Source organism: Silurus meridionalis, chromosome 4, assembly GCF_014805685.1.
Source record: "Silurus meridionalis isolate SWU-2019-XX chromosome 4, ASM1480568v1, whole genome shotgun sequence".
NCBI lineage: Eukaryota > Metazoa > Chordata > Actinopteri > Siluriformes > Siluridae > Silurus > Silurus meridionalis.
The window spans coordinates 27,569,549-27,585,199 of NC_060887.1; the positions used below are offsets into that span (position 1 = coordinate 27,569,549).

Below are 15,651 nucleotides of genomic sequence, written 5' to 3' on the forward strand. Positions count from 1 at the left end.
AAACATTGGTGAATTCAGGTTTAGATCTATTTAGGGAAAAACTCTCTGGAATGAGGAGGAAACCCTTAAGAGAAATTAGATTTAAATGGGCACTCATTTCTTATTCTGGGTGATACTGCATAGTGGTATACAGGCATCTGCTAAATTTTGCAAAGATGTAATGAGTGGGCTGAAATTGTTCAGGTGTAGAAAATATTTTTTATATATTTTTTAATGTTTACTTTTTTTGCAAAAAACTCATGTTTCTGTGGCCAGAGCAACTCAAAAGAAAAAAATAAGAATGAAATAGCACCCGAAAAGGATACAACGATCAGAATATTACTTTATTTTAAGCCAGAAAACAACTACACAAGCTATTTCGAAACCAAGACAGGACCAAAATAACAAAGATATAAAATCACAGCTTAATGATGAGAAATCTAGTTCTACTATACATAAAAATACACAAAACAGTTAAAACAAACAAGGGTGGGTGGGAAACAAAGCCCACATTATCTACTGACTAGACCGAAGCTGTGCTTTGTGCCTCTATATCTAGCAGTAGCAGCAGCTAGAATATTGCAGGAACTCAATTATTCACATAGACTTCTTGGCATCTAGCCAAATCCTAATGATTACATTTAAACAACAGTGAAAAACTTGGCTATCCCTGACTTACAAAGATCTACAAACAATAGCTGCAAATAATACGCTGCATTATCATCAATTGCTTTTTCACTGAAAATGGTGATTGTCCATCTTTAACAAAGACACAGATATGGCAGCATGCACATTCCATCTATAATGTTCATGTTGCTGCTGAAATGCAGATGTTAAAGTGGAAATGGAGAAACAGTTAAATGAAGGTCATGTGAAGAAAAGCGATCCAACACGCACCATTATTGCACTACAGAAGCTGCCAATTAAATACCAGTTTGAAACTGGAAGTGCTTCTTTAACTTCTTCTTTACATCATCTTAGTGAAGTCTCTGCAGTGCTCTGTGACCAAAACCAGAGTTTTGATAGCATTATTTATATGAACAACTCAGAAGAGAGACATCCATGATCTGCTACAATGTGAGGAATGGGACTTCTTAGCCCCCTTTTTTTTTTTTGTAATCAAATGATCTTCAATGTGCTTTTAAAATTTCTTCCCCATTTTCTTTAATGCACACATTTCTATAACTCTTTCAAAGAATAAATCTTTTGTAAAGAAGGTCCAGAATATCCCAGGCAAGAAGATTGGTGCTGACTAATAGGATGGACAGCTGCTTCCATCTTTCACATGCGTGAGTGTGACTGGGTAATTGCAACTAAATCTGCACCCATTAAGCTCTGGTGTAGTGCTGGCAAAGCTACTAGGCGATACTCAATGGTTTATGCTCTGTGGATTTGGTGTTGTCCATCTGCCCACGTTTCAGAGACAGGAAATTAAAGCGGTTCTTAATGCTGCGAATGCCAATGCCGTTGTTATTGAGAGCGTTGTTCAACTCGTCCTCCGCTCCTTCAGCTCGGTCACCTGCGTGAACACAAAACACACTCATTTTGCACCTGGCAGAGGCATCGGTGTTGCTTGTCAAAATGATAAATGGAATCTCCTGAGGCACAGGTGCACGTGGCACAGAAAATAAATACAAATGAGCAAATACATCTTCATAGAAAGGGTTGGCAATATGTAAGGAATAAAACACAATGGATCACACTGCACTGTGCTGTTATAGAAAAGTTATCAACAGTGTTTAGACATTATATAGGTATTATATTAGAGGTCGACCAATTCACTGGTTTTGCCTAATCTGCACTGATAGTTGCTGGAAAAATCTATACCGATAGCTTTTTCGGGTAGCGTCCTTTGCTGGAGCGGCTGAGAAGGTCCACTGTCATTAAGAGAGCGGCCTGTAGAGGCGAATCACTGATGCCACGTGATATTTGTTTTTTACATATAACACTGTGCACTGCACAGACACAGCACAGTGCACAGAGTGTGCTATATTTATTAATTATAATTGATATAATTAGATGTATTAACAGGAGTATACATTTTCGGTTGACCTCTATATAGTTTCGTATGATACTCAAGATCATTGATCTAATATATATTTTTTTAATGATAAGATTTAAATAAATCACATACGATAATCAAATATATTTCTAGTCTTTTGAAAGCCTTGCTATATTGACATTTTAGATTGACACTTTTAGACATTATGGAAAGAAAAAAGACTACCCGCTCCTAGATTAAGACATTTTAATACTTAAAAGTATCAAATATACTGAAATTGGTTTAAGAAATATACTTTTTGAATGTAACCGTCTCATCAACCTCTTGCTTTCTAAGAGAAAAAGATGATCTTAAATATACAGCTAGGTATTATTCCTTTAGATATGTATGCACAGAGAAACTATGGATCAACACAATCACACACACCGATACACCTAAAGAGGTTTTGCTGTAAACACCTCACCTCTTTCCATGTCACACTCAGGTGAGGATGCTCCACTGCATTCACTTCGAGGTCCAAGGATTGGTGAAATCAGGCCAAAGTCTGATAGAGAGATGGTGCTGGGCAGTTCCAGACTACATGGTCGAGATGAGGGAGAGGGAGAGGAGGAGGAGGAGGATGATGTGAATGATGGTGATGAGGAAGAGGCAAATGAGCATTGCAGCTGTAAAGGACAGTTGCCTCCAGAGTTCATGCTACACGTGGACCGTGTTTCTGAATCCTCCTCAGACATGGCGCTGTTCTCGTCCTCAAACGTCTCTGATGTCACTGATGTGAGACAGGATAGAGACGAGTCTTATTTCAAACTTTCTCTTAGACAGTAGCAGAACCAGACTCCATTGTTTAAACACACACACCCAATGACACTCTGCCATAATGAATAAAAAGTAAATACAAATGAAGGATTTTAAAACCAGACCATTCAGATTACACACAGTTCATGGCAGAGGCTCTTTTCATTCTTTGGCATTCATTATACTACTGAAATAAAATGATAAAAACTCCTGGGTAAAGTCAGTTACAATCTTCAAACCTGCTGCTATGTGAGTAAAGGTCTGACCAGACCTGCATAAATCTGTTGCTACACATTTAAGGGGAACAATTAAAACATAAATGTTTTTGATGATCACTTGACAGTGCTTTTACATTCGTCCAATAGTTACATAAATAGTTTAACCATTAAAAAAATGTCTGTTTGTACACTTGTATCTGATAAATTGTCGATGTTTACTGAAATAAAAAAATAAAATACTATAATTCTATTCATATGTAAAACATTTTACAATAAGAATACTACTGCAGTGAAGCTTAGGACACTCAATATTAAATAATATATGATTATTTCATAAATCAGCATGGACTCACTGGAAATGCCATCGGACTCCATTTTGAAGTTAGTGATGTCATCTCCAGTAACCCCATCACCTTCTGACCCCACTCCTCTCTCCCGTAAGCCAATGGCTAAGGAGCGCCGGCGCTCATGGATCTCGTCTGAGATCATCTCTAGGTTTTTCAGGGCCGTCTTATATTCTCCTTTTGAGTGGGTCAACTTGGTCTGCAGGTCGTCCACATTCGTTTTCAGTTGCTTGGATGGTACAAATGCAGTAAGACAAAGAAAGATGATGATGGGGGGGAGAAAGTTACACAATTACCAAAAGGTACTCGCTAAACAATAATCACAAAACTTATGGACAGCAATTTAGACACATTCTTGGCGCTCAATAGTACAACTGTGCATATTTATGGAAACATAAGGCTATAAAAGCTTACCTCTAGCTGTAAGTAGTACTTTGCCTTCAGTTCAAAATAAGGCCTGAGACAGAGGGAGTGCAAGAGACAGAGAGAGAGCGAGGGAGAGAGAGAGAGAAAATACCTCTGTGAATAGAACTGTACATAATTCCATAGCAACAATTTGCCTTGGCTGCCAGGTTTAGTGAGTTCTGGAAGAAAGAATGATTACCTGCCTGCCACTCTGCCTGAACTGTAAAGCTGCAGCTGGACTCTGATAAAACTGTATATATGCAAAGTGGGAAGTATAGTTTGGCGGAGGAGAAATTACACTCCTGATTATGTGTCCAGAAAACAGACTTTAAGGAGAAAACGAAGCCCTGAAATCCTGACTGAATGCTCATGTATTTAGATACTCCTACAAAACAGTTGCTGACTAAAGCATTTCCTATGCCACCTTATTTTTAGTGCATAAGGTGAATGGAATTCATAGCATCAGTCTGGGCAATAAAAAAAAAATCAGCTGTGCTGGTCAGGTACTTTAGGAGATTGTGATGTTTATCCGAATGTATTAGAATGCTCACTTGGACTTGCTGATGGTGCGTTTGAGTTTCTTCTCCAGCTGCTTCATATGGCTCATGGCTGCATTGTATCTGGTTGCTGTCTCTTTATGCAGCAGCTCGCTGTGGCTCTTGGTCTGTTCCGCATCCATCACCTTCAAACGCAGAACGTTTACAACAACTTTACTGCAATTTGCACTGAGATGTTGTGTTTAATTATATATTGCAATCATAGAAACCTAACCTTCTAAAAGAGACCTTTGGCATCATTATATATCAATTCTGCTGTTTGTGTGGCATTGTACCAGCTTTTAAATAAATCAAATAAAACCATAATATCAATAGTATTATTGTATAGTATTATATATAGAATTAGTAGATGAATGAAGGACGGAAAAGTGGCTATAGAATATATTTTAAAAAGCACAAACACGTTAAAAAGCTCCATTTCAACAATATATAAATGTTTGTGTGCATATCTAATGAGGCAACACACTGCTCACCTTCTGAGTGGCATGGTTTAGCATCTCCTGCCAGGCTGAGTCAAAGTGGCGCTTGTCTTCCTCCAGCAGCCTCTGTTCGGCCAGTGCGATGGTCTCTTTGGCAGCACTAAGCACTTCAGTGGCTCTCTGGAAGTCTTGAGTTGTTCTCTGGGCCTCAAGCTGAGCCTGAGAAATAGGCACAGGACAGTGTGATCAGTCTGATGCCACCAGAAGGATAATGCCAGGATACAGAGCAAACTCTAGGAATTCACGCCTTGCCTTAAGGGTTTTCAGTCTGCTTTTATTCAATTATGACACAACATAGCTGCACAACACTGTCTCTGTAGTATATACATTTATTCTGTTTTTCTTTTTGACACAACCACAAAGCAAAATGTTCTGGTCACACCATGGCTCACATGCAACAACATGCAACTTTCTATGTAAGAATATTAGAGTCTTATTGTCTTAATCTGATGCGTTTTTTATGATCATCACACTAATCTGTCTGTCACTCACACTGACACAGGAAATGCTTTTACAGACAAAGCACTGGCAGTTTTTCTGATTGACTACATACAGAAAAGCCTTTAAAGGCAGCAACATTTTACTTTGACTCTCTTTTCTTTCTTTCTTCATTTTTTTTGCAATGAACATCCTTTATATGACAGTAAGCAATACAGCTTTTTCCTGTAGGATTATTTCTCATTTTGAATTGAAATACTAGAGGGATTCTGTACCTGTGTATTTTAGCATATTGAGCAAAACAAGAAAAAAAAAAAAGAAAAAAAAAGGTAGGAAGTAAAAGACAAAACATCTATACAGACTGTAGTAAATCACATGCTATGCAAATACAGACACCTGGATAAGAAGCATTGCATGTTAATGTCGGATGCATAAAATGTCTATTTTTTACATGAAACTGTAAGCTAGCTCTCATCTATGTTCCTCAACCAAAAACCGCTTCTGCTACCAAACTTCCCCAAATACCTGAATGAGAAATGCAAACCATCTCCACACTTTCATGAAGCAAATCCTCTCCTGCAGCAACAGCTACTGTATGCGATTCAAATGGATTTTATTCACTGCATTACATTTTGCGGTCCATTAGAATCACTGGGATTAAACCTTTCTTTGTCATCAATCCAATCTAATCTAATCACAAGACCTAATCATTGAGAGCAATTAATAAAATTAGAAGTTCTTTGAAACTTAAACTGACAAACATCAAAACGATACCGTGCAACAATTTTACAACATTGAAAACACATCAGCCAAGACACACAATCAATGTGACAAAATTGAAACGTTAAGTATTAAAAGTGATGAAAAACCTAAAGAATCCTTGAATCAACTTAAAACATATCACCTCTTTTAAGGCCACATACTTCACAACATTTTAGTGTCCTTTGTGCTCTATGGTTTGCTTTCTGTGTTAACATTTTGAACAGACATATGTAGTTCCCACACTTTGTCAAATAAGATGACGTTGTGTTGCTAAATGTCTGAGATCTAGCAATGTTTACACAAAGATTTTAAAACCATAAATTGTGTGAGATTTGCAAAGATATATACAGCATGTTGCCCCCGCATTATTTTTTGGACTGTGTACAAAATCTTGGCTAAGGCAGTTTATGCAGTATGGACTTAGTATAAACGTTCTTTCGGCTTCTCCCGTTAGGGGTCGCCACAGCGGATCCTCCGCATGTTTGATTTGGCACATGTTTTTACGCTGGATGCCCTTCCTAACGCAACCCTCCCCATTTATCCGGGCTTGGGACCGGCACTGAGAGTGCCTGGGGTTGGTTCCCTGACCGGGGATCGAACCCGGGCCGCAGCGGTGAGAGCGCTGCATCCTAACCACTAGACCACCAGGGACCCCCACAGAATGGACTTAGTATAGTACTTCTAAAAGACAGGAGGTGGAGCTGAAGGTAGCAGAGCTGAAGATGAGGTTTTCGTTGGGAGTGATGAGGATGGACAGGATCAGAAATGAGTTTATAAGAGGTACAATGCATGTAGGACGTTTTGGAGACAAGGTGAGGGAGGTGAGATTGAGATGGTTTGGACATGTGCAGAGGAGGGACATAGGGTATATCGTTAGGAGAATGATGGGGATGGAGCCACCAGGAAGGAGGAAAAGAGGAAGGTTATTGATGTGGTGAGGGAAGACATGCAGGTAGTTGGTGTGAAAGAGGCAGATGTAGAGGACAGGGGGGTATGGAGACGAATGATCCGCTGTAGCGACCCCTAATGGGAGAAGCCGAAAGAAGAAGGAGAAGAAGGACTTAGTATAATACTTAGTGACAAATCGTTGCATGCTGTACTTACTGTACACTATGGCTAATAATAGTGATTGTTAAAAATATATATAATTAGTCTATTAAGAATTTGGAAACCATGTAGAAAAGACATTAAATTACATATTCCAATTCAGATGCGTTAGGGCAAATCAAGTTAACATTAAGTTCACTTAAAAAAAAATTTAAATGCAATTTTATTTGCTTTTCTGCCCAACATCAGTTAAACAAAACTGTTTTATTAACATCAATCTGATAAGAGTGTCTTTGACCTGAGGAACTGTGTTATTTATTATACAAAAAGCTGATTCAGGAAATTCCTCTTTAAAAATGGCCTTTGGATTTTCTTAAATAACTGAACAAAACACGGATCCGGATACATCTGGTATTGGTTCGGAAACACTCCTTATAATAAAACATCCTTTGGCATGCCTGGAGCACAATGTGTCCCAGTTGCCTTGATTTACTTTTGTCTATTGCCCTATATTTATACCACATGACCTTATCCTAGGTCAAATCATTTATGAGGTCTGACTTGCATCAAAGCACATTTTTAAGAAATGTCAATACCTTTCAGTCTAAATTTAAACACAACAAAGATTATTTACAATCTTTTCTGCAAAAATGGGCAAACCTTTCCTTGTTGCTTAGAAAACAGTTAAATACAGGGAACAGAGGTTCATGTCCAAAAGGTAAACATAATTTTGGCTGTTTTACTACATTGGATTTTGTTAATCCAAATTACACCATAAGCAATGATTGAAGACATAATGCTAATGTTTAAAAGCTCAGACGTTACTGAACTATGGACCAGACTATTCTATTTGGTTCAAAAAGGTTTTATGCCACTTCATCCTATGCAATAATGGTTGCTTTTTGTGTTTAAAAAGTGTAATGAATCATAATGTATAATCCTGTACTTGAGAAGAGAAAGAAAGTGGGAAATGTATGTGCTAAAAGCACTGTATAGAATCTAACAAGGTTTTGTTTAACACATTTAAGTCACAGTGTGTTATGGTCAAACCCATTGAGGTTGCAGCTCAAGTTTTATTGCTACTTCCATTACGATGACATGCAGGGAACACAAACAACAGTCTGACTTCCCCAAGAAAGAAAAAAAAGCCAGAAACCCAAAAAAAGAAAATCTTCCCCTCCACTTGGGAAAATTCAGCCAACAGATGCTCATGCTATAAACGGAGAAACTCATCAATCTGCAAAGGAAGGAGAGAGAGAGAGAGAGAGAGAGAGAGAGAGAGAGAGAGAGAGAGAGAGAGAGAGAGAGAGAGGACAGAAAAGGTGACAAGATAATAGAGATTGAGATAAGGAAGGGGAAAAGGACAAGAGCTCAAAACAACCAGAGGAACTGTCACTTCCCTATCTGATACATTTCTCTTCTAATCTTAGCCACATTAATATAGAGAACAAATTCTCAAAGTGACCCAGTGTGTTAACAGAGGAACAGCTAAAGCGACTTTTCAAACATCATATTTAACACGAGTTTAATTTGTGAGTGTTTTTAAAGAAATAAATGGCCAGACATAATGCTGTTAACTGTGTCTTTAATGTATCAGACTAAATGCAAAGTGGTGATTCATTTTTATACTAACAAGTAAAAGTGCTTTTTTACTTGTCACATGTACATTAAAGCACAGTGAAATTCTTTCATCGCATATCCCAGCGATGTTAGTTAGCGTCAGGATCAGCCATGACACAGCACTCCTGGAGCACAGAGGTTTAAGGGCCTTGAGCAAGGGCCCTGGAGTGGCCTTCCAATCAGTAACCTTGACCACTGAGCTGCCACTTCCCAACCCCTCTATTCCTGTTTCTCTTCCTCTTTGTTGGTATAACTGAAGCTACAACAGCTTTTATTTCGGGCTGAACTTGGCATATTTGGCAAGATTTTGGCAACACCTCCGACACACTGACAATTAAAATAGTATTCCAAATTCCCACTGCTAGTCATAAGACCCATAACTTGTTACACCAGGTTTTATGCAAGTGAACATTTCCCTTCACTTTCTGTAGTCATTCATAGTCTATTTACAAAGTTTATCAGGGGTTTCCTCTTTAACACATTAGCAATCTTTCAGCTATGAACCTTGACACCGGCATTGAAACTTTGCTTGTTCAGGCGGGTCTTAGAAATAGAGGTTATTGCAAAGGATAATTACTTTTTCACACCCAAGGATGGATCTGTGTATAACTTAGCCTGCTTCATACATTTTCTCTAGAGGCTGTGTTCTTGAAACCATGACAAAACAAAATAAAGATAAAAAGGTACAAAAACATATGCAGGGACAAGCCAGCGTTTTCCAGCACATTTTAATTCAAGTGTGTGCATGTAATGGACCATGACAAAATCTTTTAAAAAATCTCTGGTCATGGATAGAAAGGGTTATAGAATTTTGACAGAGAATATCTTCCAGCCTGGGATGGCTTAAAGATATGTTGTGAATCCCTTTATCTGAAAATGTACACTGATTAACCTCATTTGTAAACCAGCCTTCGACGTGCTCAAAAACAAAGCATTTAACCTCAAGTGCCCATGTCTCATGCTTTGTCAAGTAAATACTCTGAGGATATTACCATACTGTGATGAATCATGCCTTCCTAGTGTGTCACTCTAAAATACCCAATGGTGAACATTACGAGATGATGATATGCAAAGACGTGAACAAGCAGCACTATAACCTTATCTATCTGAACAATTAGTAACCTGTGCTCAACAAAACAGAGGAACCAAAATGAATGTGGTTGTGGGTGAGGACATGATGTCAAAAACAACAACAAAAAAAAAATGTTCTAATGGTTTCCATGAGGAACTAATCTTAGACATTTTTTTCAATTCACTGCAATATATCTCAATCCTTTGCAATACTATAATCAGAAAAGGCCAAATCCCAGGATTATGTTAATGTGCGCATTTATACACGTTATTGTTTCTATAGTATGAAATTACAAGGTATGTAAGGTGGAAATGTTTGGGGTTTATCAGTAACACGATGAGCTGCATTAGTCTTATTGACTTCCAAAAATAAATAAATAATAAAGCTTTGAGGCTGGCGATGATAATGATAATCAGATAATAATTACGTGTCACTTTAATAAATAAATAAATAAATAAATAAATAATCTCAGCAAACTGTATCAGTTTGAATATATAGATATAATTATATTATAGATATAATAGATAAATAACGATATAGAATATAAATAAATGCGCTTGATTTTTTTCCTAAAACAGCATCCTCCAATGAATTTGTATATAAATTTATCTTATATAAACACCATAATAAGCATAAGTAGTAATATTTATATTTTCAGCCTTACTGTTCATTAAACATTTGCCAAAACCATGTTTATGACTAATGTCTGTGTTGCAATGTGTCATGCTTGTTTAAATCCTAATTCTGATGAAGATAACATTACATTTCCGTCGGATACAAACAAGAACACACAGAATTCAGAAACAAATACCACAATCTGTAATCAGTTTGGTTGTATTCAAGCTCTGGCCTGAAAAAGTGTGTGACACAGACATTATGGAAAACAATTTGTGCAAGGTTGGGAAGCAGAGTACAGCTCAGCCTGATGTTTAAAACTAGACAAAAAAAAACAAGTGGGTGAGAGAGACAAACTGAGACAGCAAACAACACACAGAGGGAGAAAAAAGACAGCAAGAGTGGAAAAGCCAGACAGTGTTTCACTTTGACATTGTTTTTTTCCATCAGAAACACATAGTCAAGTCCAACACATAACAGTTATGAGTGCTTGGGATGTTTTAGAGATTAATGAATGTAAAATACACAGGTTTTTTTTTTATCCACCGATTTCAATGTAGTGTTATTTCTACTCTAATGCAAAAGACACGTGTCCACCTCTGGCATAGATTGTGAACCAACACTAGCACACACTAATAATCAGATTCTCTATTATCTACACAGCTTAATTTCAGGAATAAAGCTTCCTAAAGTGGTAGTACTTGTCCCTGTGGGTGGTACTGACCTTTTCAGGCAATTTACCTTTCTATATAAATGGCACAAAATATCAATACTCAGTTTATTAAATAATCAGCACAGCAAAATTTGTTGTCTTTGATGCCCAAAAGACGCTCTAAATTGCAGTCACGTAGAAGACAAAATATTCAGCATTTCATTAAAGCATTTCTACAATAAATGGGATAATATATAGATTATAATGTTCATGACAAAATGCCATTATAAGTGTATTGAGTATATGGTTTTCATGGGTAAACTTTTTATTGGACACATTTTCCAATTTACATATGAAGCATTATATGTAACCTGCATAATATAATGATCATAAGACATAAATCTTAAGACTAAGCATTGAGATTTTATTTTTAAATTCTCAAAGACACAAAATGCTTGTGAACATCTCTTGTATGTGGATGTGTATCAAAACATCACAACCTATTTCCAATTTGTAACCGATGACTTTGAGATGGCAAATTAATTCTCCAAAAACATCTTCTCTGCCAATTGATAGAACAGTAGTGGTGATTTAAATTAAACAAGTTAAAAAGAAGCTATAAAGCAACTACCATAGTTGTTCCCAAGAAAGGCATAATATTAACCACACTGTAGAGGGGAAGCTTGGAAAAGTTTTGCAGTGATGTGCTTTAAGAAGAGCTAGGATTGAGAGCCACTCACCTGCCGTGCCACACGCCGTGCCTCCCAGTATGGTTTCGAGTCTTCTACGGCCTTTCCGATCTTCTTTAGCAGCTCGTCCAATTTTAAAGTGGCCTCAATTAGTACAGAGCGAAACCTTTGCCTTGCATCCTAGAAACAACCGCAACAAACATCACACATGAACTTAAACCAGAGCCGAGACAATTGAGTGTTAAAAATGGACAGAATTCCTGATAAGTTGCTTATGTATTTGCAAAGAAAAATAAGGTAAGTGAGTGAAGAATAACACTGCCTGTTTACACTGCTTTACAAATACAAAAGAAAACGGCTATGCATTAATTCATTTCTATTGGGGAAAAAGCATCTGTTTTGACCGTGTTAGAAAATCAGTCAAAGTCAAACAGATAACATTTAAATTGTACTCAATATAATAAAAGATCAACTGATTTTGACACAAGTGACACAAGAGTTGACAGAAGTAAAACCCCACTTTTTTTTTTTGACTGCTATTTGACTCCAAATCTCATGGCCTTCAAAAAAATTTTGAACAAAGGTAAACTAAAAGCTATTCCAAACTGCCAGTGTAATAAACACACCCAGTCCCAATGTTTCTTGTTACTCATTGTTGTAATAAAGGCACTAGCTCATTTATGCAGTTATCCAATCAGCCAATAATGTGGCAGCAGCACACTGCACTAAATTCTGCAGATACAGGTCAAGAGCCTTGGTTAATCTTTACTTTAATCATTACAAAATAGGGAAAATGTGATCTCTTACTTTAACCATGGCATTGGTGTTCATACCAGATAAGATGGTTTATAAGATGGAGTATTGCAGAAACAGCTAATCTTCTGGGATTTTCTCAAAATTACAGTCTCACCCAACTAGAGTTTAAACAATGGCATGAGAAACAAAAATGTATCCTGTATGCAGGATGCTCCTGAGAGAGATCAGAGGGGAATGACCAAAATGATCTGAACTCACAGGGAATGTATGATAACTCAATCAAGCGCTCCCACGTTGAGCAGAAAAGCATCCTATAATGCACCACACATCAAACCTTGAGGTTGATGGACTACAACAGCAGAAGACCACATCAAGTTCCACTCGTCAGTCAAATGAGTTTTACCATAGATAATGAGAGGAAGACTGTTGTGGATGATTCTGATAAATTGAGAACTTACTAAGCATCATAATTCTCTAAAATGTGGCATTAATCATCATGTTTTTCTATGTAGATTAGGTTATAAATGTAGAACTCCTTTTGACTTAATACTGCTAGAACTTTTGGCTTCACATTCAAAAGAAAATCATGTATATTGTATAAAATAACACAATTCTGAGCTTTTCCAGGCTGACACACATGTATGCATGGAACCTCAAAGATTCACAATCACAGATAATAAAAAGGTTTGTACTTAGACCTCCTCAGGACTGTTGCACATTTAATACAATAACTTGCATGGTTTGCAGTGACTAGTTGGTTATTTCAGACAGCCTTGCTGTATAATGACAGCAGGTTTAGTTAATTATTTCTATCATTTCGAGCAGAGCCAGCAGCATGCAAGCGGTGAAACACAAACAAAATAAGATTCAATGAAACAAAAGTGCGCATTTGATATCAAAATTCAATGTCACAACCGCCAAGCGATCCAAAGAAGGCACTTTTTACGTGTTATTAAATGCATTCAGCCTGGCGACTGGAGCAGAATGTCATAAGAACTGAATGTGCAAGTGACTTCATTTAATAACTTAATTTAAATCAAAGTTGCTTTCAATAGAACAGGAAAAACCTGCGCACTAATGGAATGAGTGGTTCATTGTGATAAGTCAATCATGATACACTGGTACACCTAATGTGAAGATTCTGGACCTTTTTAATATATTTTCCAGCAACTTGTGTGTGACGAGAATTAAAAGGGGAATGAAATAAGGCATCGAAGCTAACATCAGAATGAACCGCAACATTTTTCATGTGCCAGATGTGAAAAACACAATGTTGATTCCCAAGCCATTAAATAAAACAAGAGTATCACCAGACAAGCTTTACAACTTCCATAAACAGTCCATCTGTTGTATCTGCAGGCTGTTATTGGAGCTTTGCACGAAGCTTTAAGAATCAGACTCAAACAACTAAACAGATCAATTTAAAGAGGGAAGATCATCAGATATTTCAGTACATCAAGGCAAGACATTTTTTTTTTTCCACTGGTGTACCTCCAGTTCTGTCTCACATCGGTTGATGTCATCTGTGGACTGGTTCAGCTTCTCCAGTTCCCCCTGTTTCAAAAGATGGCAGGAGACAAAAGAAATTAAATAAAACAGACTTAAAAATATTTAGAACATCTAATTAAAAGGACAGGCCAATTTACATCATATTAAAAGATAATCTAAGGATTTGAAAGCAATGCCATGTGAGAAAGCTTCCTCCAAAATGCTTTGTGGATTCTTTAATAGGAAACAAATGACAAACAGTAAAACACTGAGATTCTACAGGTTTTGCTGTAACCTAATATGAAATCCTGGACCACTGGACAAATCAAACACAATTCATTTGATACTGCAACTGGGTTTGATATTGCGTGTTGAAAAGAGGCACGGATTTGAATGCTTGAGCACTGCATATCAAAGTATCATGGTTAATAACATCTCCAAACAAGCACACTGCGGCATAAGAGCCCAGTACCTGAACCCGGGGATCCACTTCTTCCTCTTCAGCAGATTCGCATTCTCCATCAGACCTGCTTTCCTTCTCTCCATTATCCATGTTTTTGGAAGGGGTTTTTTTGGTAGAGGTCTCGATATTCAAACAATGATCCAAACAATGGTCCTTGCTCTCCTAGGAAAAGCTTGCATGAAAAACCCACGCGTACCTACAGAGAACAATCTTTCAATTCAGACTGAAACAGTCACGAACACTGGAAATAACACAGACCAGTCCTATGAAACGGGGTTAATGTAGAGAGCACAAGAGACACGGAGTCGTGGGCGAAATGCCAAGCTCTCTCCGCGCACTACTCTACTACACAGTAAGAACCCTGTAGAGTGCGGTAGTATTTCAGCATACTGTGCAGTAGGGAGTATGCAGTTTGGAACGTAGCTCCAGACCGCAATGTGGAGCGCCACTGAACCGCCCCTTTGCATAGTGGCACCGTATGGAAGGCCATACTTGCCATAACCTCCACTGATCTGTAATTCCGTGTTTACAACTGGGATTACTATTAACGTAACAAATACAGAGGAATCACAACAGCCTTTTTTATGTGTAACATATACACCAATCAGGCATAAAAGTATGACCTCCCCCCTATTATTGTGATGGTCCCCCTTTTGCTGGCAAAACCTCCCTGACCTGTCAAGCATTAACAGCATTATCTTCTTCAGCAGTTTGAGCTACAGGAGGTCGGTCTGTGGTTTGGACCGCACAGACCAGCTTTCGCTCCTCACATGCATCAGTAGGCGCGTTTACACACCACATTTGTAATCAGTTTAAAAGTCCAATCCAGATGAAAATGCTCCATATAAACACCTTAATCGGAATAAAAATGCCCAACCGAATGAAACTGTTACAATTTGAGGGGGTGGGATAAACCTTTTCTGCCATGTAAATGCTTTAAACCGAGTACTTGCAGAAGATATACACGATTTTTATTTTTTACCGTGCTCTCGATTTGATTTGCCACAACACAGTATTACGCACAGCTTCTGATAATTATGGGGATTGGATTTTTGACATCTTCTGGGGCCATAAATCCATCTACCAGTCCACACAAACGTGTGACCCCCCCACCAGTCCTTAATACCAACCTTCATCCACATGCTTTTGCTTTTCGGAGGAGGGAAGGGTAGTATTGAGATGCTCCTTAGAGATGCACAGCCACCAAAAGCCACTGTCTTTTCCTCATACCTTTCAGCAAGTACTATACCTACAAATTTACGCTGTTGAT

At 37.8% G+C, this 15,651-nt stretch overlaps 1 protein-coding gene and 1 non-coding gene across 2 annotated transcripts; both read right to left on the bottom strand.

Annotated features, from left to right (window-relative positions):
* Nucleotides 1-302: 302 nt before the first annotated feature.
* sh3bp5b (SH3-domain binding protein 5b (BTK-associated)) lies at nucleotides 303-14,799 on the bottom strand. Its single transcript, XM_046847118.1, has 9 exons — nucleotides 14,391-14,799; nucleotides 13,922-13,984; nucleotides 11,726-11,854; nucleotides 4,774-4,938; nucleotides 4,295-4,425; nucleotides 3,753-3,795; nucleotides 3,348-3,567; nucleotides 2,445-2,750; nucleotides 303-1,498 (listed from the first exon to the last, which is right to left on the bottom strand). The coding sequence occupies exons 1-9, from the start codon at nucleotides 14,469-14,471 to the stop codon at nucleotides 1,338-1,340; spliced, it is 1,299 nt and encodes a 432-aa protein (XP_046703074.1). The 5' UTR covers nucleotides 14,472-14,799; the 3' UTR covers nucleotides 303-1,337.
* Nucleotides 6,559-6,630, bottom strand: trnae-cuc. Its single transcript has one exon. It is a non-coding gene; the product is annotated as a tRNA-Glu (tRNA).
* Nucleotides 14,800-15,651: the final 852 nt, after the last annotated feature.